The sequence below is a fragment of the Gallus gallus genome, chromosome 19 (genome assembly GCF_016699485.2).
Source record: "Gallus gallus isolate bGalGal1 chromosome 19, bGalGal1.mat.broiler.GRCg7b, whole genome shotgun sequence".
Taxonomy (NCBI): domain Eukaryota; kingdom Metazoa; phylum Chordata; class Aves; order Galliformes; family Phasianidae; genus Gallus; species Gallus gallus.
This window is the reverse complement of record NC_052550.1, coordinates 10,120,786-10,148,302: the sequence shown is the minus strand read 5'-3', so window position 1 is coordinate 10,148,302 and position 27,517 is coordinate 10,120,786. Positions and strand designations below refer to the sequence as shown.

At 48.4% G+C, this 27,517-nt stretch overlaps 2 protein-coding genes across 3 annotated transcripts in view; one reads left to right on the top strand and one right to left on the bottom strand.

Moving 5' to 3' along the window:
- XAF1 (XIAP associated factor 1) overlaps positions 1 to 27,517 on the top strand; it is a 205,585-nt gene that overhangs the window by 111,734 nt on the left and 66,334 nt on the right. The window lies entirely within an intron of this gene.
- Positions 3,559 to 27,449, bottom strand: WSCD1 (WSC domain containing 1). Of its 2 annotated transcripts, none has more exons than XM_004946797.5 (9): positions 27,322 to 27,449; positions 19,785 to 20,387; positions 16,465 to 16,579; positions 15,287 to 15,471; positions 12,822 to 12,943; positions 8,396 to 8,561; positions 6,854 to 7,018; positions 6,345 to 6,545; positions 3,559 to 4,980 (listed from the first exon to the last, which is right to left on the bottom strand). In XM_004946797.5, exons 2-9 carry the CDS (start codon positions 20,194 to 20,196, stop codon positions 4,931 to 4,933), a joined length of 1,416 nt encoding a protein of 471 aa, XP_004946854.2. In that variant the 5' UTR covers positions 20,197 to 20,387; positions 27,322 to 27,449; the 3' UTR covers positions 3,559 to 4,930. The 2 variants fall into 2 exon arrangements, with proteins under 2 accessions (XP_004946854.2, XP_425416.3); XM_425416.7 differs by having other exon boundaries at positions 3,559 to 4,557.

Here is a 27,517-nt window from a genome sequence, read left to right as displayed (position 1 = left end):
TGCAGCCAGTTTCCAGGAAGCAAAGCCATTTTCTCTCCTATTGTTCTGTCCTCTATGCCTGGGAAGTTTACCTTTACTTCTTTTTTTTTTCCTTTTTTCTTTCTTTCCTTACCCTTCTCTAGAACAGTTCAAGTGAACATGAGGCAAGCAGATCTCAAGCAGAGATACCAGCCATTGCCTCTCCCTAGAGGCATTCCCTCCTTCCCCCATGTAAGAGTGTTTTGGGACCTCAGCTATAGCAGAGGGTGATGGGGTGATTTCTGCCCATGTCTTCAGGATGGGCCTGGCCAAAATTATTTCTAGTTTTGTGCTTATGCCCACAAGCAGGCTTCATGTCAGGTCAGTTTGGTAGGGAACACGACCTTCTATCTCTGCTGCCTGTTGTCTGGGGGCACTTTAGCTTCAGCAGCCAGGGGATCAGCATCAAAGCACCTGGGGAATATGGCTCATGGACACAGTGAACCTTGCACAGGCTGTAGGGATGGGTGGGTGTCTGCAGATGTCTCCTCCTGTGGGTCCCAGCACTCACTGCTCTGGAAGGAGAGGAGGAATGCAGAGCATCAGCAAATTCTGCCTTTAACAGAGAAATAGGTCGAGGCTGTGAGGCAGCTGGAGGTTGGACTGAGTGAATGGCCGGAGTGGGAGTGGTGCAGATGGGACCAGCCAAGCCCTGGTGCGCAGCTGTGAGCGGATGGAGAGTCTTCACTCTGCTTGTGTGTTGTGACAGCATTGCTTGAAAAGTTCAAGGGTTAAGCTCTTATTTTTTGAAATGTAGCATCTCTGTTTTGTTCTAACTGCCTGCTTATGACTCATCACAGCCTTAACTTTCTGAAGGAAGCTGATGGCTAGAGGGAATTGCACGCATGCTTCTATCTCTGCTATCCTGCTGCTGAATATAAAATAAGGAGAAGAATGTATGTGAACATCAACATGGCTTTTAATGGCACAGTAGCTTATTTTTTCTGACTAAAACATCCTGGTTAATTAAAGCTCAGTGTGATGAGCATATAGCTTTGAGTGTAGGAAAACCTGCCTTGCAGGGAAATTGCCTTTTTTTTTTTTTAATTTCCTTCATACATTCCCATGTATCAGCAGGATGTGTGCACGCAATGGATGCAGTAGGAGGAATAATTCAATAAAACTTAACATTCGCTACTTGGCTTTTACTCATAACAGCCCAAGATAAAACTGAATTTGACTGGTTCTATGAATTTTGTTGCTAAGCGTCGTTCTGTGACCTGGCTGAAGCAAGGGAGTCCCAGTAAGATTTGTTCTGCAGTCTGTGCTAGCTCTAACAATCTGCTTCTTTAGAGCCTTCTGCCCTTAGACCTCTCTGTCCCTCTGGTTACAGAGAGGTCCACCTGCAGCATACCAGGAACTGTTACGGATAACCTCTGTTTACAGATAATCCCTTGGGAAGAGGGAAGGATGAATGATCTCTAAACAAGTAGTGGGGAAAGTAGTTCAAATATAGGTATCTGAGTCAGGTTTCGTGGGTCTTCTGCCAGAAGTCCTATGTAATCAAGGTAGTCCTCTATAATCAGGTTTTGGGCAACCTGATCTAGCTGTAGATGCCCTGTTCATTGCAGGGGAGTTGGATTAGATGACCTTTAAAGTCCCTTCCAAGTCTAAGGATTCTGTGATAGTCCATGACCTGGACAGCACTGACCATGTGTTCCATCTTTCTCCTCCTGTGTCTGACCCAAGTCTGCGTATTGAGCAGAGATGGAAATGAAACTTGTGCCACATCTTTGTTTAAAAAAAAAACCAAACACTTCTTATATTGCATTAACCTTCTTATGGTGCAGCATGTCAGCATCAGTGTCTGCTGTGCAAACCTGCTGCAGTGTTGAGGTCAGTGGTGGTAAAGAGCTCTGTCCTTCCAAGTGCTTTTGAACTGCTGACTTGGGATAAAAGGTTAAAGCTGCATAGATCATTTATACTTGTGAGATGGTGTCTGGGAAGGGAGGGGCTGTGATCAATGGCTGAGCACATCTGGGGACAGTTAAGAAGGGCAGCAAAAGTAAGAAATGTGTGTTCGGCTGTCAGTTTGGAGATGACTACTAGCCATTAAATGGCAAAGGTTCAGCAGCCTTCTTTCTAGGCAAGTAAGTGCTAAAAAATGTTGCAATTCTTTTAAAGATGGAATTCAGTGTATTTGTTAAGAATAACTCGCGCGCGGTGGTGCAGGCAGCAGCGGGGTTTGTGTGCTGGCCCAAGAAGTGCTTGGCTACTCTTACTATCCGAAGTGAATTCTTCGGGAATATATAATAAACTGATACATACGTGTGTTTATATACCTACGTATATAAGATGTGTGTATATGTTATATATAAAACATAGAGACAGCCCCTGTTCCTCATCTGTGGGCATTGGTTGGCTATAGCAAGTTGGGTTTTAACTTTAGGAACATTCTTAATATTTCCCTAATTTTAGCCACCCAGAGTCTTCCTTACAGGGCATGTGTAATTACAAAGTCTTCTCAGAGTTCACAAGTTGTCCTTACCCTCACCATTTACAGGAATGAAATAGTCCAAATATTTCTTTACAGTGATTCCACGAACTTCTGCCAGGCTAGAAAGGCAATATAATAAGATGTCATTTTCACAGTCCTGATGGTTTTTTTTTTGCTAGACCCAATTTCTACTGTGTGGTTTCATGTGTGTGAGGCTGAGAGCAATGTGTGCGGAATTTGCACAGTGTGCATTGGCCCAGGCTCACACTCCTTGGGATATGACACAAGCCAGCAACAGTAACTGGTGCATATGCAGGCTCTCAGTGCATTTTAATGCCATTTTTGAAAAGAATCTGTTCTCTGAGTCACCACAAAGGTGAGTGGTGCTGAGGCCCCAGGGAGGTGCCAGAGTCATGCACACCAGGGTGTCCCAGCACTGCCCTGCAGTGCAGCTCAGCCCTTCACCTCGCTGCCAGCTGCCCTGGTGTGGGGAGGGACAGCTCAGGTTGGTATTTGCTGACATGATGGCATGGTGTCATGCCTGTATTGCTTTAGAAATATGAACAGTCGGTGTTTAAAGCAAGTGCTTCCCTTGCTGAATTTCAGGGATTCTGCTTTTTCGTTTTTCAGCAATCTAACTTTAAGGGTGTTTTACAGCTGTTTGGAGTGGCATTCTGCAGCTTTGCCTGCTTTTCTGTCATTAACATTTCAGTGACAACCATTAAAGAAGTACAGCCTAGGTGAAAAAGTAAAATGCTGGAGGTTAGTTTTAAGTGGGGTTCAGGTAATGGAAGCTGAATAAAGCTTTCCAGACCCCTTTGCTACAGCCTCTTCTGCTCTATTCTTAAAAATTTTTTCCCCACGTGCATTTTCCTGGAGTTATGAGGGGAAAAAAGTAAGCTACAGAGCTTCTTTTCCGTTACTTGCACCACTTGTGCCAATAGCAGAGGGTGCCTGGCTGTGTAAAGCAGCCCTGCAGCCTGGGGGCAGCTCCCCAGCACCAAGAGGGGCTGTGCTGGACAGGCTGAGGCTGAAGTGCTTGATGTCTTGTTTATGACAGTTTTATTTTTTTCAGTGCCATTGACACGCAGTGGAATCCCAGCTCCCTTTATACAAACGTCTGGTTTTATTAAAACTAATGTTTTTGGGCAAGTTTTCAAGGAATCCCTTATTTCACATGAACAGAAGTGCCTCACAGTCTCTCCAGCTGTGCTGCTCACTGGGTGCTCCCCAGCACAGGGGCAGTGAGCAGCTGTGCAGATCTCCGTTCCATCACTGGGGCTGTGGCTGGTGAGAGCATGGGGCCAGGCTGGGCTGGGCCAGCGGCTCTGCAGAGGGAAGCTGTAGGCTATGCTGAGAAGAAAGGAACAGATTTTCTGAAGTGCTCAGATGAAAATTGTTTATCGGCATTGCCACACTTTTCCTCCCTTTACGTATTCCTGTTTCCAAACTGGTAGCCATGAAATCCCCAGCAGTGAGGAGCATTGGAGCTATGCCACGAGGCTCTGGCTGTGCACAGGAGCGCCTGCAGGCAGACAGTGGTGGCTCAGCCTTGTTCTGCTACCCAAATTATATCCTCTGCTGCTTGCCTTTTGGATCACCTGGCACCCTGAAGAACACCTCAGAGTAGCGAGAATTTGCACTGCTCGGCAGACACCCCAAGTCTCTTTGCTTTAGCTGCTATAAAGGTCTAGTCTCTTTTTCTTTAAAAAAAATTATTTTTAAGCACAGTTGATTGCTGCCATGCTATCATCTTGGCACATACTCTCTGGGCAGCCCTGTGAAGTTTCTTCCCCTCAGGGCCTCATCCACTGTCAGGATGTATCTGTTGATAAGATCTTTCATTTCCTGGGTGAATGGCTCAAAATCCTTTTGCTTAGCACCAGACCGCTTAAAGTTCCCGTCCCTGTTGTTCTCGACACAAAGCAGACGGTCCTCTGTCACTGTCATGTTCAAAAACTCCACCATCTCCTTCAGCTTGGGGATGAGGCTCTGTTTCAGGTCCTCATAGTGGATGACAAGCAGACGCTTTCCATACTTCAGCCAGTCCAGGACATGGGAGGCCCACCAGGAGGCATAGCTGTTCACGAAATCTGGCCAGTCTAGACGATGGGAAAACCAGGAAAATGAGAGCATATTAGCCATGATGCTTCCACAGTGTTCCAAATACTAAGCTGGAACTAGATTAGAGGTGCTGATCATGTATGAGGTGGTTGGATGTGAGCGCTGGAGAAAGCAACGCGGCCAGCTGCAGGGCTGCAGCTACTCAGCTCTGCAGTCGTGGTGCACTGCTCTCCTGCTGTGCAAAGTGGGGAGGACACGGAGTTCCCAAATGCATGGCCACCAGGCACCTGGACTTCTTGGTTTCAGGCATTAGCAGTGCTGAGAGTCACCCAGCTGCCTGGGAGCCCCTTGGGACGGACAGGACACCACACGGGCAGAGCTGCAGCTCAGCATCTTCAAAGTGCTGTGCTTCTAGAAGCTGAACTCTCCTCTTTGCGCAAGCAGGCAGCTCCATGCAGGGGCTAGGGAAGGGCAAAAGGAGAAGGGAGAAGCGTTTGGATGAGAGCAGTGAAGGGGCACCAAGCAGATCCTGCTTGGCTGCTCATTTGAGCAGTTCTTTCCCATGTTATTTCAAGCAGATTTTTTTTGCCTCTGTAGTTTTCCTACCTCTTTTCCTCTTTCAAATGTAGTTTGAGAAAAATACGGGGGCTATTCTATATTTCATATATACGTGTATATATAAATCAATATACATATGAATGTAGCATTGAGACCCTGGTTTTGGCTGGGGCCTGGGGTGCTTCTCAATGCAGAGGTGTTGAGCAATGTAATTTTCTTACTGCTTCTGGGGAGATGGTTTGAGGAAACAGGATTAATAGGGAAGGTGCTTCTGTTCCTGGCACACGGGAGGAATTTGCTGTCACTTGCCAGGATCACTGTGACAAAGTTCACTGATATACTTTCCCTCTACTGCCATATGTGATACCTTAATCTCTTGTTAGGTGCCTGCAATAATTTTCTGAGGGTCAAGCTGAAGGTTTTGCACTGGATAAAGTGCAACTATGGCCAAATTACAACAATTTGTAGTTTGCAGTACAGGAAAGTGACTCTCTCCAAGCTTTGTTTTCCCTTTTCTGAGGGCTGTTTCGTGTGGGTTTTGATAAACAAGAGATAAACTTGAGCTGTGGCTGATGAAAGGTGATGTAAGGACTAGGGAAAGAAACATGCTGTGACCAGGGGCGCTCTCCTGCTGTCCCCTGAGCCCTGTGCTAAGTGGTTTGTCAAACCACAGCTTTTATGCCTTAAACATGCAGGGGAGAAATGTGTGCTGAATCCTTCCTGTGCTGCAGTCTGAATGCAGCAGTGTGTGCAGCAGGGCGATCACAGTCCCACCATCCAGCAAGTCATTTTGTGTGTTCATGGAACGCTGAAGTCCCCTTATTGCTCCTATCTTTATCTGCAGTGCAGCAGCACCCATACAGTGCTATAAAATTTCCTTCAGGAGAAGTTATGCTTCATCAAACCCTCAATTTTAAATTAGATTTCTCTCTGTTATTACATGCTGTAGGGGCAAATTTCCTTCACAGCGCACAGCCTGACGGATGGGCTGCACACCCGGCATTTGTGCCTGGATGTGTTTTCTCTCCTGAGTGCTTCTTTGGTAGCAATGCTGCAGTGCAGGTGCTGCGCTGCTGTCAGTGGCAACAGAGGCACAGCCTGAGTGCTTCTGGGCCTGGTCTCTGTGTGGTGGTGCTCGAGTCCCACTGAATGTTTGCAGTGTTCCCTCAGGTTTTGGGATCGTGTCCCAGTGTTACCCCCTTCCAGCATACTACAACTACAGGCTTTGAGCCCTGACCACAGCAGCCCTGGCCACCCCACACGCTACCTTTGCTCTTCCAGTTGCGGTCTGCGGCGTAGCCCAGGTGCCCAGCAAATTTCCTGTTGAACTCTGCCATGAGTGATTTGTACGGGTTCCGTATCAGCAGGATAGCAGAGTCAAACATTTCAATCTCTGTCTTGCCACTTTCATGTGTTTTCACACAGATGGTCCGTCTACTTCGCCAGTGGTCTTTTTCTCCTTTAAAGCCTGTTTATAAGACAAGATTTTTTTTTTTTTTTCCACGTGAGTGTATGTCTGTGACTTCTTACACTCTTAAACAAGGCCTTACTGTTGTGGAAAACACCAGCTGATTAAACTTGTTGTCCAGTACCTGGGACCAGGGCTGCCACCAACAAGAGGTTACTGAGGCAGGAGCCACTCTATGAGCTCCTCCACAGCTGCTGGGATCAACAGCAGTGATGGCCTTGGGCAGCTCCAAGCAGAAGGATGCTGGAGCAAGCAAAGCCCCGTGCCTCAGAATGGCTCTGTGTCCCATCACCCCCTGAAAATGGTACCTTTGTTGTAGAGGGCTCCATCGAAGTAATAGCTGCCTGTGTAGTAACCTGTGGCGTGCTCGATCAAATGGCGAGCCCACGTGTTGCCAGCCCCTGGGAAGCTTGACAAAGCAATGAACCCTTTGGATTTCGTGGTTAAGAATTTCCTGTCTGTGCAGCGGGTGTCTGTGGGTATAGAAGATAATTCATTGTTAGCATTGTGGTTTTTTTAATTAATTCCACTGACAGCCCTTGATTACAGGGTTTATTGCTTTTTTTCTCCCTTACAAATACAGGATATCAATTTGAGTGCAGTTGTGAGTCAGCTACTTCTGAAAATTAATTCAGCCATAAGGGGCCAAAGAGATTATCCTCAGAAAAGGTTTTCACTGGTTTGTGTTAGGTGATGCTTTTTGTCAGAGTTGCAGTGAACCATTCTACTTGCCAGCAACTTGTGATAAAAGCCCCTTGATGTCTGTTTGCTAGCTGCTGTTTGCCTGGCAGGCTGGCTCTGCAGTGAAACCCCAAATATGCCATTGTACCTGGAAACAACAAGTTTTGTAATGCAGGAGAAACTCCTTCTAGTGAAACAGACTAGCACTCAGTTCAGCCTCCAGACTGTGATTCTCCTCCAGAAAAGGGCCCGAGGCAGTTAGGAGCCCTCCCAGTGCTGACTGCCAGCAGGGGCTGAACAGAGCTCTCCTGCCAGCTTCTGTAAGTCCTGCCCATTTGGCTTGGTGTGCATTAAAAGCAAGGGCAGGGGGAGAGAGTGAGCCTCAGCTATGTGATGACTCAAAAAGAACCCAGAAAATAAATCAGAGATGAGTTTTTTTGTTCTTCAAAGTAGACTATAGATGAAGCCACGGCCTGTAAGTGCCAGCAGTGTGCCAAGAAGGCTGTCTTGTGCTGCTCCTTATCTACACAGATGTGGTAGATAGTAGCAATTTCATGAAAGCAAGCATTCTTCTTACATGGTCTTTATTTGCAGTCAACCTCTGAACTGGGAAATGGAGCAAAACAATGGGAAAAACACAGCACCCCTCCAGCAAAGAGCTTCACTTTAAGCTTGTAAGTAGTTTTGCAGAACAAGGTGCAAACCACTGCATGGAAGAAGCTACAGGTACTACCTTGATGGTTCACTGGATTGGGGTATTATTCTGCTTTACTCTCTGGCTTTGACACCCGTAGGAAGATGAGTATTTTGGAGGAAGATGGGCAGAGCAGAATCAGAGTCTGCTGAGCTGTCTCTGTGCCTGCCCAACAAGCTGGTGTGTGCTCTGGGAGCAGGTGAGGAGCAAGGTGGGGTCCTGGTCCCTATGCCTCAGGTTTGGCCGCCTGGGCTCTGCCTCCTCTCCCTCTGAAAAACCATCATTTTTCTCAGTGGAGGGGCTGTGAAGCTTAGCAAGAGAATGTTTGGAAGCAATATTTGGAAAAATGCATATTTATGAGCATGACTGCGAGATGAGGATTTAGATAAGGGGTTTTTTCTCGCTGCCCGCCTGCTGTGCACTGTGGGTAAGGCCGCTGTGAAGCAGGCATTCCTGTGTGCTGCAGGAGCTGTACCTTGCACCGGTGTCTGGTAGGCCAGGCAGTACCCCCCCGCGGCAGCGCTGCTGGCGTTGGGCATCGCGCTGCAGAGCCGCCTGTCTGCGCCGTGCCGCAGTGGGAAGTGCCCCGTGGGGTATCCGCAGTAGCACTCCCGCCCCCGGATCACTGCCAAGGGAAACTCCTGTGATGGAGAGAAAATAGATCAGCGCACAAATGCCACAGTGTCAACAGCCTGTGGGGAATGCTCCTGTTATGCAAAGGAAGATAAATCTTCACAAGCCACTGTCAAGATCAAAGCAGTGTTTGATATATCATTGTAAAGCTCATTTCTTATACCGCTGCTGTCTTTCACACTGCAATTTCTTAAAAAATGGTTTTCAGACATCTTGTAAGGCTTGAAAACTCACAATGCTGTTTTTTCATTATTCATAAAAATATCTAATTTGGTAATGTTCCTACAGTCCTAGTACATAACTGCACCTGAAACTTCATAGGGGAAAGGCTGTTCTTATTTACCCCTAAAGTGAACGTTCTGAATTGTGCCATCTTTACAACTTCTATCTATAGCCACCCAAACAGAGGAGTGAGCTGCAGTTATGCTTAAAGTCATAAAAAAGTTCACATCTCACTATGACTCCTTCTTAGTCTGTCTGCAGAGGGGCTGGCACAGGTTTTAAGCGCTACTTTCCATATTTTTATGAAACAACTGCTTGGGACCACAACACCAAGCCAGCCCTGTGGCACCTGTTGGGGCATGTGGGGCTGCAGCTGCTGCGCGGGCACAGCAGTGCTCAGCAGGAGCTGTCCTTGGGCACGGCACCTCCTGCATGGCATTTGCTTCTCGGTGGGGACACCTGTGTAAAACCCAGGCTGACTGCTATCAATGACAGATCCCTTAGCAGAATGAGCCTGCTGCTGTAGATGGTGTTTGTCTCATGGAAATAATTCACAGTGAAATTTCTGGCTATAAGGCATTTCAGTTCAATGTGTTTGATTCAGGTTTTTTGTTTACTGATCTTATCCAGAGAAGGGATCAAGTTGCAAAGCAGCTTTGCTGTGCTCTGCAACAGATGCAGAGCAGTGGTGCTGGGCTGCTCCGCTAATATTGATGAGAATTAATAGAGGGGTTTGGAAGAAAACATCTGCTCGTTGTTTGCTGAAGAAATTAGTGGGTGCTTTGGAGTTCCACAGAAAAAGTACATTTACCAGTTTGCTAAAATCGGCCCTAAAATTCAGTCCTCATCTCTGCCAGGGGACTGGGCATGTGTTTTCTCAGACTTCCAAAGTCTCTCCAGCATGTGACACATCAGTATGCATGGAAGGGCTCGACCTCAATGACAGTGGCTGAAAGAAGATCAGGGGTTATTGGAGCGCAGAGCATTCAATTCTACCTATTCTATAACAACACTTTTTGCCTTTTAAAAGTCTTCTGGAGTCTGGGAGCACGTGCAAGGACTACTGAGCAGCTTATCTCTTGCTCTTCTCCACGTGTTCATCCTCTGATAAGGAGTCAAATACAACACATATGCCATCTGTGCCCAAACAGCCAAGATTTGCTTAGTGAATGAGATATGACATTGTCAAAATCTATTTAGTGATTTGATCCAAGGGCAAAATAGTTCTGTCTGCCTGCAAACAGAAATCTTCCCTTCCCTGTCAAGCAACGTTTCTCTGTTTGAGAAACGAACAAACATCCCGGCCCTAAAGTGCAGCCTGGAATAAGAATGTACTGTGTCTCCTGCCAAGTGGCACCTGCGAGGGACTTGCTTTTTGGGAAGGATGCAGATTTTCTCAAAAGACCTGAGCAGGTACTTCCCCACTCTTCTGCGTTTCTGTGCAATCTTTGTCATGAAGGCAAAGCAAGACCAGGACAGTAAAGTACAGTTCTGCAACCACTCTGCATCACTACCTATGACTGTATGTAGTTTGGGGCTATAGGGATCTGGGGCTGGTGCTTGGCTCCTGCAGAGGTGGCCAGGCAACCTGAGTAATTCTATGATTCTATGTGCAGCCTCCCTGCTGCTCAGGCAGCACTGAAAGAGCACTCTCTTTATGGCTTTCCATTTTTTGTTTCTTGCTGCAGGTGTTTCAGTGCCTTTCCCAAGCTTTCCTTCAGCTGGGCTTAGGTTTTCATCATAAGCAGTAGAATAACTGTGTACCTGGATTCTGCTCTGATTGTCTCCACTAGCTTTTGTACTAGTGCTACACGTCCTGCTTCCACTCTGAAGTAATAATCCTGCCAGCATGCAATGTAGTATACAAAGTATACAAAACACCTATCAAAGAGTTATTTCTGGGATGGGGAAAGGAGAACATGTGGCTGGAGACAGGGGAGAAGGGAGCAGCTGGTGTCAGAGCCTGCAGTGCACTCTGGGAGGAGCAGAGTGGTAATGCCTGGACCCTCAGCACCAGTGCCAAGCACAGAAATCAGCAACTGATTGCCCAGAGTGTGTCTGCCTAGCGCAGCACAGCAAGTGACTGTAAAATGGCATATTCAGCCCTGACCTCCCATATGTGTTCCATCAGTGGCTACAAGCCAACAGCTTTGCTGAGCCCCAAGCTATGGTTAATGCTTGAGGCAGCTGCAAATGAAGTACAGAGCTTGTGCTGCTCAGATTCAACACACAGATCTGTGGTGCTACACTTCACTCAAACACAAGTGAGTCAGGAAAATCTGTGGGTCTGTGAACAGTCGTATGTCTGCACTGCACCTGACAGAGTATGCTTCAGATGTGTCCATCCTGCAAGCTGTCCCAGGACTCTATTGTTTATGAGAAAATAATAGCATCTAGCTACATCTGGAAACCAAAGTAGCAGGTCTGTTTTGAAGTTAGAACATCTGTGTTTTTTTCCTGGGAACCTACCAAGGAAGCATCCTAAAGGTGGTCAAGTCCGACTCTGCAAACTTGCTGGCATGGCTTTTGGATGCACTGAGCTGGTGGGTTCCTCAAGACTTGCATGCCTCATTTTTGTTTTCACTGTACGTAACTACAAAAAGTAGCTGAAAGGTAAAATGACTGAATATTTAAAAATATTTAAAATTCAGATGGAGATGGCTAACTTACTATGCAGGCTGGTTTTCAAAAGAGCATACATGAAAATTGTGGCTTCTGGCAAAGAGATACATTCATGGCTCTGTGTTATGGGGTGATAATGGGTAGCTATTAAGGCATATCATCACTCACAATTAAGACACAAATTGATCAGTAAGGCTATTTAGCAGGTTCCATAAAGTTTTTACCTCAAATCCATATCTCACATGCTTACAAGGACTAGAGCTTTACCCTTTTGGCTGCACAAAACCATTTGCAAGACTAACAAGTAAATGTGCTATGTTGCAGTCTGGTTTTCTTCAAAGTCCCCACAGAGCAAGAGTCATTTGTATATTTAAATGTAGGCCTCAAACCCGTCCCATGAAAAGCCCACCGGCCTCTTCAGGATGCACGGGATTTGGGGGAATTATTCTATTTTGTGTAATGGGAGGGACTAAAATGAGTGTCCTGTCCTGACTGCAGGAGTGCTACGTAGACCTGTGTCAGCCAGGAAGCCGCCCATCTTGTTCTGAAAGGATGTGAAGTCGGGGTGAACATTTCCACCGTTCTCACAGGCCTCGCTCTGCTATCTGGAGTTAAAGCTCACATTAGTTTTTTGTGCTCGAGCCCTGCTTCTCTTGAGTTGCTGGCAGTTTGTGTGCACTGTAGTTTTTTCTCGTTTCTGAGCTGGGTTGGGTCATAATAGAGCTTTTTTCTTCTGCTTGATTATTTGTAGGAAGTGCACACTGCAAACAAACTATGAAATTGGACTGTGACCTCTTTCCCCAAAGCACCTGCAATCAGTGTCGTGTAGGTCCCATTGAAAAAATTCTAGCACGGACTTCATAAGCTTTTCCCTCCTGCATCATTCCTTCATAGCCAATACACAGTTTCTGCATTTGTGCCAACAACATGCCAAATTGCTTCTATGTCTGCCAATGAGTATGCCGAAAGTGGCATTGCCACCACAGGAAGAAGAGAACATGGCTTGAGGGAAAAGTAAAAAGAAGAAAAAATGTAATTGTGGTATTTTTTTGTGTTGTGCAGCATTTTGCTTGGAGATAAGAAGTGGTAATACAGTAGACAAGAAGCAAGCACTGTGATATCCAAATAGTGTGTATCAGTGGGGACTGCGGCTATGCTGCTGCTGCTGCTTAAATGCAGGGAGATTTTGCCAGACTTCTTGCAGACAAATCATCGTCATCATCATAGATGTTCTCTAATGTTCGCTTCTGGAAGGTCAGCATGGTGCCTGGCCTCACTGGGTATTGACTCTGGTGAGTTCTGTCCTTCAGAAACTCATTCACAAATTCAGAGCTCTAAGGCACTAATCTCTGCTATTCCTTTAGTAGATTAAAATTTAAAGTAACAAAAAAGAAGAAAGGATGTGAAATGAGAACTGTTCTTACTTTCTTGGAGCAAAATTCAGAGCACATCTCCACCGTCAAATTGGGCTGTATCAAAGAGGCTGGAAAGGTGTCTGTTAAATTTTCTGGAGCTCTAAAACATCCTCGATAGATAACATTCCTCCCTGCAGGGATATGAAATAGGTTTCTCTTGAGAAAACAACGTCCATAGTATCCTGCCTCTATCACAAAGAACAATATTAGGTTCAGAAGCTAAGGAATAATGAAATAAATCTTATATTCCAAATACTTTAGAAATAAGAGAAACCATGATATACACTAGAAAAATGTGTTGCAAATCCTGTGGTATGAAAGGAGCACATGCCTTTGGCTTTTACTAACCCCTGAAAGCAGGGCGGGGCAAGGAGTTTAAATTAAATTCCACCAGTGGAGGGCATTGCTATTGTTTGCAACTCCTGATTCTTTTGAATACATGCCTTCCCTTGAAAGGCTTAAAAGCCCCGATAAAAATCTACAAAGCTTCCCATCATCTGCACCAGGAAAGGAATTTAAATGAATCCTGAAAGTCCCTGCGGGGACTCACCTTCCTGCACATCTGCTCCTCTTCCTCCCCTTCCCTCACCTTCTTTTCAGGGCAAGGGACTTTGCTGCAGTCTTCAAAATCTGAACTAGGCGTCTGTAAACTGCTCAAGGAGAATCGCTTTCCTGAAGTCTTTAGCATCAGCCTCTGATCTGACCTGCCACTCTATATACACTGCTGAGCCGGGCAGAATTGCTCCATTTTTGCATCGCTGATGGAAGTTGAGGTGTGGCCCAAATGGTTGTTACAAGCAGCAGTGCAGTTCTTCCCTCCTGCTTCAGAGGTGTCCCTGACAGAACCCAACAAAAACCCAGAGCTATCTACTATGGAAGCTCCCTGTCCCAGATGAGGCGATGCGTTTGCACAGATGAACTAATGGTAATGGAGAAAACAATGCTGTGTGGCTAGGTTAGAAAAGGAAAGAAGTCTGCATGCTATGTGACACTGCTGTAGTTCTTAGGATTCTGTAAAGCTCTTAGGAGCTTTACAGACATGGAAAATGCCTTCATCTTTCTGCACCAACTCTCTGACGTAATTCACCCAACACGACTTAATAGGGCTAATGGTTCTTTGGGTCTTTTGGGTCTTGGTCTGCACCCACTGGCCACTCCAAACAGTGCTCACCAGAACCAGTGTGGGAAAGGGCTGGTGTTGGATGGCAGTGAATGGGCAGCAGAGTTCTGAAGGCTCCTGGGCAATATGCGGCCCTCCAGCCTGCAGGAGCTGCACACTTCACACTTGAGCACTTTCAGGGTGAAGGGGACACGAGTCCTGTGTCTGCCCACAGACCACAGGGCACGAGCAGCAGAGCCCCAATGGTGAGGGCAGCGCTGTGCCCACTGCACCAGGAGCTGCTGCCCGAGCTGCATTCTGCAGAGTTACTTCCCAATATACTTTCACAATTATCATTGTGATTAATACTTTTGTTGGCCACTCAGCTATCTCATTGTCAGTGGGATTTTTTGAACAGTCAAATATCAGGTGTTAGTGAGAGCAAGCAAATACAAATCTTGCTCCAGGCTAGATTAATTTGATGACTTATTCATTAATAGTTAAGCAAAAATAAATGTTGTCTTTTCCTGTGAAATACATATATGTATTTTCACACTGAAAATTTAAATACCTGCCAGCATCAGGCCTGTCAGCCTGACACTGGCAATTTAGGTCTGTGTGCCTTTGGTATGTAATTCCTATGTGGCTAATGGATGGTGGTACAAACCTCGACTCTTTAAGAAGTGAAGCGCCATGAGTGCTGGCACAACCTTGGTCTTGGTGCTTGTTCTCAGCAAATAACATCCAGAGGGTCCTGTGAGCTTGCCAAAAACGAAGCTGTGCTCAGCGGTGTGGATACTTTATATGCCTTGTGTTGACCCAGAGGTTTATCTGTTGTGTCTCCCATGGCAGCTAACTGAGCAGATGAGTTTTAGAGAGAGTAGATGACAAGCAGCATCATCCAAAGATGCAACAAACACCTCAGGTGCTGCTACAACAAAGACTTGGGAAAGCGGAACTCTGGGTCTCATTCCTGTCACTGAAGAGACTTCTCTAAGGTACTGGTGCAGTTCTATCTCTGGCCTCTATTCTCCTGCTGCAGTCACAGGATTTACTTTGCTTAGGATTATTTCTGAGCTAAGAATGGTATTGGTGGGTGTTTTTAAGCCATTCTAGGGCTGTGTCTTAAGCTCGAGGTTTTGTGCCTTTGTAGAGCACATAGAAGGAAGCAGTTTCCTCAGGTAAAGTTCTGCCCCGCTGCAATCCCCGTGCAGCACTGCCCTGCCTCCCTGTGCCGACGCCTTCCCAGGCAGCACTGCTGCTGCAGGAGGGAGCCAGGGACTACACCAAAACCGCAGCTCCATCCCGCAGCTCCCAGCAGCGGCAGCACGCGCAGTGCCAGCACAGCACTGAGAGCAGCATCGCCCACACTTACGTCGCGGTGCCGCCGCCTGCAGCTCCTCCACTCTGTAGACTGACAGCCGGTTCACTCCGCCGCACACCGAGCCCTTCTCGCCCTTGCACTCGCTGTTGCACTCCTCAGGCCTGGAGGTGGTGGCTGGGAGCTTGTTCCCACAGTAGCACTCTGCTCCGTACGCCAGACCTGCGTAGGCATAGGCCCTGTGGGTGCAGCACAGACACAGTCAGAACGGACCCTCCGAGCACCCTGTGTGGGGTGGGGGTCTGGCAGTGCCCCCTGTGCACACTGCAGGAGCTGCCTGCTGCTCTGTGGGGTGTGCTGGGCTAGGAGCCCTGATGCTGCTGGGGCTGTACTGCAGTGAGCTCAGAGTGCCTAACCAACAGCTGACAGAATGCCACGTTCTGACCAGATCAGCAGAAAACGCATCTAAGTAGCTGTACTACAATAAGAGCAGTAGATGGGCAGCAGTGACAGTGACTGGAGGCAGGAGGGGGGTTGTACATGTACATGCACATGTAGGGGGGGGCTCTTGCTTGAATTTCACAGAATTAGCCAAGGGGAGGAACACTCACTCCAGGGGTGGAGATTGAGGAGTGGTTTACTAGGAATGCGCAGGACTTGGGAGGAGTCAGCTAGAAACGGGGCAAGGCTTTTGTTTATCGATGGTACATCGGGAGGTGGGAGATTCCTTGAATTCCAGGTAGGTGTGAAGCTTTCACATAAGAAACGGGACCAACCACTGCAAGGGACGTCATATTCAAAAAGACCTGCCTGAACACGGCGCATGTCCAAGAAGTTGGGGAGAGCAAGAAGACATTCGTGGAATTAGTTAGCATTGGATGACCCGTTGTCTAGAATGAATGAGCATTTCTCGCCTCGTGGAATCATGATTGTGTGTCTTGCGTGGTATAAATATGTCTGCTTAAGAGCCACCAGTGGTGCAGTTGGAGCAGTGTTAGCACCTTAAGCTAATAAAACTACCTTCATTCTGACTCACTGTGAGTCTGAGTGCTGTTCCTCAGGTCAACAGTCTGCCCCAAACAGGGCAGCAGAGCTGCTATACGTTGGAAGTTCTGAGACGATCACGGTTTTCACAGATGCTGCATGATTAATGTATGTGGGCTTTTCCCATCTCAAATACAGCTCTGCTTACTGTCAGAAAAGAGAAAACTCGCTGTGAAAGAGCAGCTCACCTCTCAGCACACGCCTCCTGACAGTGAGCCACCGTCATTTTTCGTAAGTCGTAGAATACAGCTCCCTTCAGTGTCCTCTCCCTCGAGTCATCGCTGAAGCAGCCCACGTAGGTGCCTGTGTGCATGTAAGGCAGAGTCAGCACACGTGCACAGCAGCAGGTCCCAGTCAGGGCTGTGATGGGTGAGGGGCGGCAGCCATCCCCAGCTGGGTGCTGCCAGGGGGCTGTGTGGGGACAGAGCAGATGGTCCTTAAAATGGTGGAACTGTGGGATATCCTTTTGGATTTCTCCCAAGTTTTCTTGAAAATCTCTAGTAGAGAATAAGATGGTGCAAGAAAAATGTTAAGAAAATCAACTTCCTTTGGGCGTGTAGTTATATTAAAGCTACAATGGAAAGATAACTCCAGCCCTAACTAGGCAGCGCTGCCTCTATCGCGTTAAGCTATCTTCTCTGACGTGAGAGAATCTTTTAGCTTATGTCTTGCTTTAGTTAGCATATGAAAGAGAAGTATTTCTGCTACACTGCATCCTCTGTTAAGCCTCTTTTGTTGTCCTGAACAAAACACAATGCAAAGCTAGCCTGTTTTGTTTTTTTTTTCTTTTTTTTTAGTATGTGATTGGAAGGCTGATGTAGCACCCCACTATTGTACAGCACTTTTGTGGTCACAGGTGCATGTTATCATTAATATGCGATAGAAAAAGGAAATTTGATTTTGGACGTGGCAGTATTGAGATGACAACAGTGGGAAATTAAATAAAAGGAGCTGCGGAGAGGAAGAGAATATATGATGAAAACACAAATTAAAAAGCATTCTATTAACAATAAAATAGTCCAAAATAAAGTTAAAGCCACTGCCTGCTGGGCGGAGCCTGGGCGCAGTGCTGTCCGGCACTGAGCATCCATAGGCACTGCGGCCGTGGGGAGGGCGCTGTGCCCGGAAGGCATCACAGAGCAATAACGAGAATGTGCTCTGCATAGGAAGTTACATTTTTAATTGATCATAATTTCGAAAAGCTTTCTAATGCTTGTTAACAATGCTGTTATTAACAGTGCCACTTCGTGTTCAGTCAGATATTCAAATGACATGTATTTGAATCAACAAAATTCAATGGCTGGTAGCAATAAACCGTCCTTCTGGCTCCCTCTCAGTCGGCAGTTAGAACTCGAGCAAGGCACTAGCTTAATGACTGATATGGGCACTAGCTTTAACTGATGTTATGGATAATTCTCAAAATTAATCCTTTTGGTTTTAAAAGAGGTTTTAAAAGCAATTCATGCAATGTGCAGCAGAACAAGTTCATGCTCTGCCCGATATCAGAGTACCTCAAACACTCACCATGTTGCTCTACCTTTTATCTCCTCTTTCATTAATCAGAAAAAAACTAACCCAGCCCCACCAGGGTGAAGAGCAGCCCGTGGCTGAAGGGAACCAGGGGCTGGCAGCAGGCAGAGCTCAGGGCTGGCTGTGCCCTGCTGCAGCCCAGCAACTCCTGGAGGGTTCAGGTGATTCTTCTCTGGATTCCTATCCACAAGGAGTCCCTTAAAGCAGGTGCTGGCCTGTGACAGGTTCACCTGGTGGTGCCAATGCCATGTGCTGCTTGTGGCAGCCCCTCTGCCGGGTGGGCACCAGGTCCCCACACCCCCACACTGGACTTGGGTTGGCATTGGGCTCATTTTATGCTTGGCCAGATGCTGCCATTGGGCTGTATACCCAGAGCAGGCTGGGAAAGGCAGTGGGCTGCTCGGACAACCAACCCTTGCTCATGTGAGCAGGGTGCTGGCAGCAGTGTGTGGAGCACCTGTGGAGTGCTCCTGTGAGCTCTGTGTCTCAGACGCTCCAGCAGCTGCATGATGGAGCTTCATGCACTGCCACTGTTGCCTTCTTGTTTCCATTCCCAGCAGTTCACACAGGAGTCACTTGGTGGCACGTTTCTGTGGGATTTTTGCAGAAGGTGCTCCTTTGGATGAATTTATTCAACAGAAGGAGCAGTGCAGTAACATGATTCCTAGTCATTCTTCTTGTGCTGCCAATTCTTCTGAAAAGCAATGCATCAAAGACAGCAAAGCCATAGCCTGGTGCTGTGGCCTCAAAAGTGTAGTGTGTTGAGCAGCTGGCATGCGAGGGCTTCCTGCTGCTCGTGTCTGATGCTGTGCTGAGAGCAGCCTGGCCCTTTTCTCATGTGGGTGGGAAAGCCCTGTGCCCACAGGTGCCAGGAGGTCAGATCTGTACAGCTGTTGATAGAAATGGCCAACACATCCCTGCCTCCCTAATTGCAGTGACCTAGCATGAACCCTGATGCTTTCTGCATCCCTGTGCTCAGTGTCCAGGCAGGCAGAGCTGGGGCTGCAGCACAGCATGGTGAGAGCAGGCAGTCCCAGGGCAGGAACCATGCAGAGGAGGTGTGAGTGCCTGCAGATGCCTGCTTTGCTTCTTCGCTTGCCCTGGGGACTGGTTTTTAAGAGATTTCCTACTGAATAAACCATTGCAGTTCATGTATGTATTTATTAGTAGCAGTAAGTATTGGGCTTGCAGGGAAGTGAGCTCTGATTTCGTCAATCCTGAATGGCTTTCCATTTAGGATATTATTTAATCATGAGGATTGGAAAACGTACAGTTTTGTACCTTGTGCTCTGGCTGCTAATGCACTGCCCTGGCCCTGCCCCATGCAGTGATGCACACTCCCTTGCAGTCTGTTGGCTGGTGGCAAATTTCCAGCAAACTCACCGAACACTGAGAGTTTGATCCAGGGGTTCTTTCAGTTTGGAGCTGGTTGTCTGGTGCTCAGGAAGGGTCTAAGAAGTGGTGTGCACCCATGCCTCATCCCTCTGAAGACAGCGTGCTTGTGGGGATGGCTGCAGAGAGCAGGCCAAGAAGAGGGAATGTGTTTGTGACAGCAGAGCTGAGGCTATGTTGGAAAGCAGAAACCTACTTCTAAACAGAAGTTACTGCGTGGCTTTAGACAAGTAATGTAATAAAACTCATTTTTAAGCGTTCCCTATTCTGAGAAGGAGAAACAGCCTTCAGCAGCATTCTTCTCTGCCTGCTTGAAGAGAAAATCATTTAAATCAGAGGATTGTATTTCTGTCTGGACTTGCACTCAACCAGCAGAAATACATTTCTGGAGCTACAGCTCAGCATGCAGGGACACAGCCTTACTCTGGCCTGCTCATGCCCTTAGGAACTGGTGTGAAAGTGCTACTGAGCTGCAGGAAGGCGCTTCTGGCGCACCTCACCGGGCCTGCTGGTCTCTGCTTGGGTTGGACCGGGGAGCAGCAGTTTGTGCATGTGCCAGAGGGTGGGCAGGGGGCACGTCCCTTACCTTTGTGCTCGGCGGTACCCCTCATGGCTCTCAGTCCCGCGGTCTGCATGGGCTCCTGGTCACCAATGAACCTGTGGAACCACCTCCTCCGCAGCCACCTCAGCTCTGAGTTGCGGGACGCCATCCAGCGCGGGCTGTGCCGCAGTTCCACCTCTGGCAGCGTGTCCACTCCCATGGGGAGCTGGGCACCAGGGCTCTGCGCCAGGTGAGGGTCTGCAGCCTTGGCTCCCAGCCCCATGTCTGGCCCTGGCAGTGCCAGGCCCGAGGACCCACGTGGTCCCTGCTGGGCTGCAAGGCGGGCGCGCTGCAGCAGCAGGAGGCTGCCAGCCATGAGGTACGCGGCAGTCAGGAAAAAGAGCAGAAACTGGGTCCGCCGAAGGAACTTCTGTAGCCTGAAGAACACTTTGGCCATGCCCCTGCTGGAACGGGCCTTCACGCCTCCCAGTGGGCTGCCGGGCGCCCACCTGGACAGGTGCTGCTTCCTCCCATGGGTTCAGCCCATCACTCCAGCACCGCTGCTCCGCACGTGGCTGGCAGGGCCCCAGGCAGCCACCAAGCTGGGCCCAGTCCTACGCGGTGCCATGGCCGAGCCGCTCGCTGCACCTGCCGTGCCAAGGAGAGAGCGTCAGCAGAACCACACTGGTCCTCAGGGCACCTTCCCTGCGCCCTCCCTTCAGCCGTGTGCTCCTCCATCTGCTACTCATAATTATGCACTTTAATGACAATAATCCTGTGAGAATGGCTGATTAAGCAGCAGATAGCTCTAGCTCTTCAGCAGTACCTTTCTCGAGCTAGAATTGTGCAAGAAATACAGTTATAATGAGGTGATTTCTCTAGAGATGTTTGGAGAAAGGTTCTTTCTTTTCTTTTGTCAATAGTCATCTTTTCCCTTCTTTGTCCATGGCTGGAATGGACAGACACTGCACAGGCATCTTTCTAGCAAAGCACTGGCAAATTCTTTCCTTTCAGTTAAGTAGTAGCTAAGCTACAAATGCCGATCAGAAGGAAACAGCAGAGTGGGTGTGGGGAGGAAAGAAACTGCATCAACTGACAAAGGATAATTATTAATCTCTTTGCAGTTGAAGGCTATGTGATGTGTGTGAGGTACTGAGCGTGTCACTGTGAGGGGAACCAGAGGTCCCGCTTTTTTCAGTCAATTTTTACTGACAAATATCAATATGTAGAGGTGCATGGGAAAAGAACAGTGAATGTCTGGAATAAAAACCAATTTGGGATTTATCTAAATACTCCTGACCACTTCTGAGCTTTGCAGGCTTTAATTGTGCTGATGTGTACTGTGATGGGTTTGCCTGGGAAAGGAAAGCTCCTTTGTGCTCTAGGGAACCTTTAACCTCCTGTAACAAACACGAGGTGGCATCTCCCCACAAGTTCCTGCTCCCCTGGCCAACCGCTTCTCTGCGGGACCAGGCAAGCACTGAGGAAAAGATGCAGTGTTTTCCAGGAAAGAAAATATTATGGCTTTTGCTTAACTTGCCACTGGAGCACCCTCTGGAATCTCCAGTCCTGCCAAAGAAACACCTCTTTGCTATACTTCTTTCTGATTTACATTTTTGTGGCTATTCATTTATTCCTCTTTCTTCAATAGACGTTAGCAATTAAAAGCCTGTGCTTTTTCATTTAGTTGTACCACTTCTTTCTGTCTTAAACAGCAATCAGAAGCAAGGCTCAGAAACTTCTAAGAAAAAAGCACTCTAGAGCCCAGCTGGAAGTGCTGTCGGTGGAGCCCGGATGCCTCGCGAGGCTCAGCAGGGCTGGCACATGGACCGGGCTGACAGCCTGCTGGCCATTCGAGGCGCCGATCTCAGCCATAGCACTGAAAATAGCAGGTGCCTTTATTTCTGCTGCTGTGCTCAGCCTGAGAACTCAGTGTGACAAGGCCCTGTTCTACCCCGCCAGTACCTGTGGGTTTTTAGCAGCTGATGAGCTCTAGAGACGGTGCTATGGGCTACAAGGCAGCAGCGTGCTTTCATAAATTAAGATCATTTTCCCACTGTGAAAGTGATCCCAACTCCCTTCCGATTAGCTCCAAAGCCAAAAAGAAAAAAAAAAAAAAAAGACATTGATTTACGCCAGTGGAAGAGCTGACCCTTAGATTTAAATTATTGAAAATCTCTGATTAACGTTGTGAGTGCTCAGGAATCACAGTAAAAGGGTCAGGAGTACCTAGACAGATGAACAGAATATTAGCTATGATTAGACACCACAGAGTGCTGCTGTGCTCATCCATCCAAAGAAATAGTGGCAGTCCCATCTCGTCCCCGTGCTGCAGTGGACGAGGAGCCACAGATACCCCCAGCACAGTGCTGTGTGCAGCCGGCACGGCGCTGCTGGGGCTGTGAGGAGGGGCCATGCACGGAGTCCTGCAGATGAGAAGCTGCCCCTGGGACTCACACGACTGACTGCCCTCGTGCAACGGGTAGAAAGTTTAAATGGCATGAGGCTGTTTTACTGCAGCCAATGTGACGTATACAAAGTACCTCCAGATGCGTGCGCCCTCGCTGTGGTTGCCATGACAGTGCCTTGTAGTAAAAACCAACCAAACAAATAAGCAGACTCTCCGCCCACAGCAACTGCTGAAAATGTACTACGCAGAAATTAGATGTTGCATTTTAGTGGGGAGACGGCAAAGAGTGCTGCTGACATTTAAAAAGAAGTAATCTGATTTCTCCATAAACCGTATATCACAGTATCAGAGCATGCCTAAAAGAATTGAAGTGCATCACTTCTGATGATGGTATTAAAAAGGAAAGAGTAAGGAGGACATGAAATAGTATCTGGTAATAGAAAATGTGCCATTTGTCTTCTTTACACAGATTTCACTTAAAATAAATGAAGTGAAATAGAAGTAGAGTCTTCCATTCCTATTTATCAGTTCTGGTAGCCAAAGGGTTTTAGGACTGTATTAATTGATTGTATTGATTGCTGCATCAGGAAAAAAGGGAAAATGAGGAGCAGTGGGTGCTGTGCCGGCACCTGCTGACCAGCAGCGCCCACTGTGCAGCTCCGATGGCGAGCAGAGGAGCACTCAGAGGTCCTGTTTTATAAAACAGCACTTTATTCTTATTTCATATTCATTCATATTATTCACTTTAGCAGCCACAGGTGCACTTTTAACCATGTGGAAGCCAGAAAACCATTTGTTTGTTTGAACAGTGGCCTTTAGCTGTTTGTGCTTGGAAATATCATTAGGGAAAAACAGCATTCTGTTTTTCTGTGAGACCTCTAGTATTTCTGTTTATGGCACAGATAGAAATGCCCTGTGGGGAAACTTTGCAGTGCTGTATGCCAGCAGGGCTAAGTGCAGAGCTGTAGGATGACTCTTATCTGGAATTCCAGAATCTCAAAATATAGATCTGTTCCGACGTCTTTCCTAGAATGGGTGGTTCTGGGACTTCTTTCACTGTTGGACAGCCAACTGCTTAACAGAAAGATGTCCCTGAACGCAGTGTGGCTGGGTGCAACACTGTGCTGGCCATGCTCAGCACGATGTCAGCGCAGGGCGCGCTGCGGTGCTGCAGCGGTGTCTGCATGGACAGCAGCAGGCGCTGCGCACGGTGCTGTGCTGCCCACCCTGTGGAAACTGCAGCACTCCTACTAGCACCTGCTCTGAAGCTCTTTGCTTCCTGCAAGCTGCGTTGCCGCCAGCCTGCTCCTGGGGCCCTTCTGTGGAGTTGTGCAGAGCACCAAGAAGTGCCAGAGCACAGCCCAGAAGCTCAGCATGTTGCACCTTGGAGCATGGCTATGGGTCCATGCATCGCAACCAACGCACCTCCCCGTCTGATTACGCTGGTTTCCTTGTATTCTTTAATTACATGTATAGTACCAGATTGATAACTGCTGTAAAGGAGTTGTTACAAGGAAAAGCAGGTCAGAAGCTTGCTTCCAAAATGATCTCAAATTGTGATTTAAAAAAATGTCACATTAGGCAGCTGCACTATCATTAAATTGTTATTTCCAAAGATAAATAAACAATGTAAAATTCTTGGTGATTCTGCCCTCCAAGCTAATGGTGTAGTTCCAGAAACCATAGGGGAGCACCAAGTGCTTTTACCAGTGCTGTGGAGGCTGACAGGTCTGAAGACAACAAAGAATATTCCCAGGGGTGCAGGTGAGGAACTGCCCCGAGGCCCGTCCTCCCGCGGGGTGTTCAGTGAAGGAGCTCAGGTCAATACCGCATTGAAGGCTGCAGCCCTCCAATAGCAAATGTTGTCTAAAGACCGGCAGGATTTTGCAAATTCAGAGTTCTTGGCACAGGAGCAAGAATCAGTTTTCTACTGCAAACTGAAGGCAGTGGGACTCGTGAAAACTATTTTTAGGAAAAAAATTCCATCCCTTTTCCACATTTGTCCTGTATATCCAAGTGTAAGGCAACAGCCGTAATCTAACCTGCCATTTCCTGGACGCTCTATGTGGGCAGTCAGGGCCAACAATGTGCTGCGCCAGTGCATGGATGTGGGGTAGAACAAAGCATTCCGGAAGCTGCAAGTCTAGAGTTGGGGTCCTGTCAATAGTTTACAGGTCACTACGACTAAAAGCATCTTGTACCTCAAATGGAATCAGTGGAGGAAGGCCATGTTCTCCCAGTTTCCAAATCATAGGGTATGAGAGAAAAACAAAGATGTGGATGAAGGTTTTTTACATGTAAAGCAGCATGTGCTACAAGTAAGGATTAGAGGACATCCTGCTGCTCTTCTGTCTTAAGCCAAAACCCACTCAGATCGAGATACAGGTTGATGCTGATGGATTTTGGCTTAGATCCATTGGTACTTTTTCTGGCTTGTTTAGAAAGTGCCATGGGGCATCCTCTCACTAACTTGACAATGTAACTTAAGAAATTTATGCAAGCAATGAGATGAGGTGTGAGGAACAGGAGCTGACCGCTGGCCCTCCTGGCGGCTCCAAGGCTCCGATAAGCACCACCCACCCTTCCCTGGAGGCTCCGGGCAGCAGCGGCAGAGGAATTGCACTGCCCTGGGCACTGCCAGCCCCAGCCTGTGTCGGAGGGTGCAGGGCTGAGCAAGCTCAAGGCTTGTGGCCCATTTTTCACAACTGGGGCAAATGGAACCAGGCTGAGCCTTAAGAGTACTTCTTTAGCTTGAAAATTAGAGTGTAGGGATGTGACCACCCAGCATTGTGGGGAACAGTCACTTTTGGCGTCACAAAAGAGGGCACTGCATGTGCAGGCTCTCTGTGCTCCCTCTGAGGGTCGGGCACTGCCAGCAGTTCTGTGGCTCCATCCTGCCTGGACTGTGCTGTACCCTTCCCATCCCTGCCCTCCATCCATGTGGGAGCAGAGCCCTGGTGGCTGTTCTCCCCTGGCCCCAAGGCTGGTGCTGTTGACGCATCAGCAGTGGGGAGGCCACGGCAGCCCTTTGTGGGCCCCACCAGGTCCCCCAGCTCTGCAGCTGCCAGGCTCTCTGAGGGTTTGTATAAACCACAGGGAACAGGACTCCTCCCCATCCCTTCCCAAGCCCCCCCCCCCCACCCCCAGTTGTCTGATTTAGAGCATAATTTGGCTTTTAAATATTCCTGGGTAGTAACTCTCCCACCCCTTCCCATCAAAACGAAGCTGATCCCCAGGATTTTTTGCAAGGCCACAGTGAGACCACTGACATTTTTCATGTTAACTTTCAGGAAGCATGTAAATTTTTTTAATTACCTAACCCCTCTTTTGTTAAACAAGCAAACACAAAACCATGCATGCAGGGACCACCGGCCTGTGCTGCCTGCTGTGCTCCCATGTGCCGGCCCTGCTCCCACCTGCCAGCAGCAATGTGCACATCCCCGCCTGGGGAGTGTCGCACACAGGAGGAGGGCTCCACGTGGACTGACCTGCGTGTGCCCCACGTGAGCAGCCCTCTGTGGGCGGTGCTGCCCAAACCCTGAGAGCGCACCGTGAAGTCTGCAGCAGGCCAGGGTGAGACGGGCACTGTGGTGCTCCATGTGCTGTGCTGGCAAATGGGACAGCCCAGGAGGGTCTCCCAAGTTTGCTCCTTCCCCCCTTCCTTCTAGCAAGAAGTGTGCTTGCTGCAGGATGTATCAGATTGCAAAGTTAACTTTGATACTGATATGGTGTTAAAGCTGTTGAATCATAGTGGTGATCAAGCTGAAAGAAAGAAATCTTTATGCAGAGATGGCAGGGAGGTGGGGAAATGGTATAATGTGTAAACTGTAGTCACATGAAGTTAAAAAGACACACGTTTACACAGTATTCACTGTGTGCAGAAGCCAGTACAACATAGGAGCTGTTTCACAGCTGATAATAATTTGGCTTCAGAAGTGGAAGGTGATGCCACAGAGCAGAGCTGCAGTATGAGCACAGAGGCTGCCAGCACTCAAGTACATTCAGTTGCTGCAGCTCTCTCACCAGATGTGCCACTTGCTTAAGACCAATTTGCTAGCACGGGTAGATGGAAAGCTGGAAAACAGTGCTGTTGGAGGCACAGCAGCCTTTGGAGAGGGCTGCAGAGCAGCCTGCAGGAGGCAGCTGGTCCGGTAGCATTTGTTGTCAGACAGACTTGGGAAGTGCTCGGTGGCATCTGGGAGCAGAAGGCACAGCGGCTGCCTGGTGCTGCTCTGGGAGCTCCTGCCTGTCTCAGCAACAGAAACAGCCGGGCTGTGGTTCTGTGCCAGTGGGAAAAAGAAGCAAACATACATGCATACAGACCTACATTTTACATGTACGTACACATATCTACATGTATGCATCGTATTTTACAGAGGGAGGTGTACTCAAGAGACAGCTGCGAGTGCATACAGTCCTCTGTCGCTATTCAGTGATAATCTACACCCAATTAGCAAACAGTATTCTTGACCCTGGAAAGTATTTTGCTCAGTGACACACTGTAGGTGCATTACGTGCATCCCTGATACTCAGAACTGAAACACTCCGCAAATGATGCGGTACGTGTGATTTCCAAAAGAAACCATCCAACAAAACAATTGCCAGCACTGCGGTTCTGTGGCTGTGGATTTAAGTTTTGTTGTGGACAAAGTACCGTAGATCGATTTTTATCTCATCCCACCATTGCTGAAGATATTTTCCTGTGTGCCCCGTAATCTGCTGGAATTAAAACACCACGCAGATCTGTAACTACATCACTGCATTTAAGCAGTGTCTTTCATAAAACCCTCAATCCCAATCCCTGCGGCATCCACCCGCTGCACACGGCTGGTCTGTAGCCGGCACGGTGACGCTTCAGAAACCGTCCAGGAGAGCAGAGCCTCCCGCCTGCCTCGCCACACACACCGCATCCCTTCCTACTTTCCAGTATTTTGTGGATGCTCAGAAAAGGGCACCTCGGCAGGGAACGGCGTTCTTTACGAGTAAGGCAGCTCAGCTTTGCGTGCGCTGCGGACAAACGCACCGGGTGCAGCAGCCACGGAAGCTGCAGCGGATAGCAATGCCCGGCGTCTGCAAAAAGTTGCCCGGCAATTACTCGCCTCGGGGCCGGCTGACGAGCAGCCCGCAGAAGCGGCCAACGCGGCTGTGTAAGGAAACGAGGAGAAACCTCACCTGCGCTCCGCGGTCAGGGAACCCCCGTTACGGTGAGGCGCGGTCCCGGCCGACCCGGCGGGTATCGCTGACAGCCGCGGCGCCGCTCCCGGAGGCGGCCGATCCGCGCCGCGCTGCGCGCTGACCCCGCGCCGCGGAGCCGCGCTGCCCCGCCTCGCCCCGCCCGCCGCGCCGCCCGTCAGCCGCCGCCCGCACA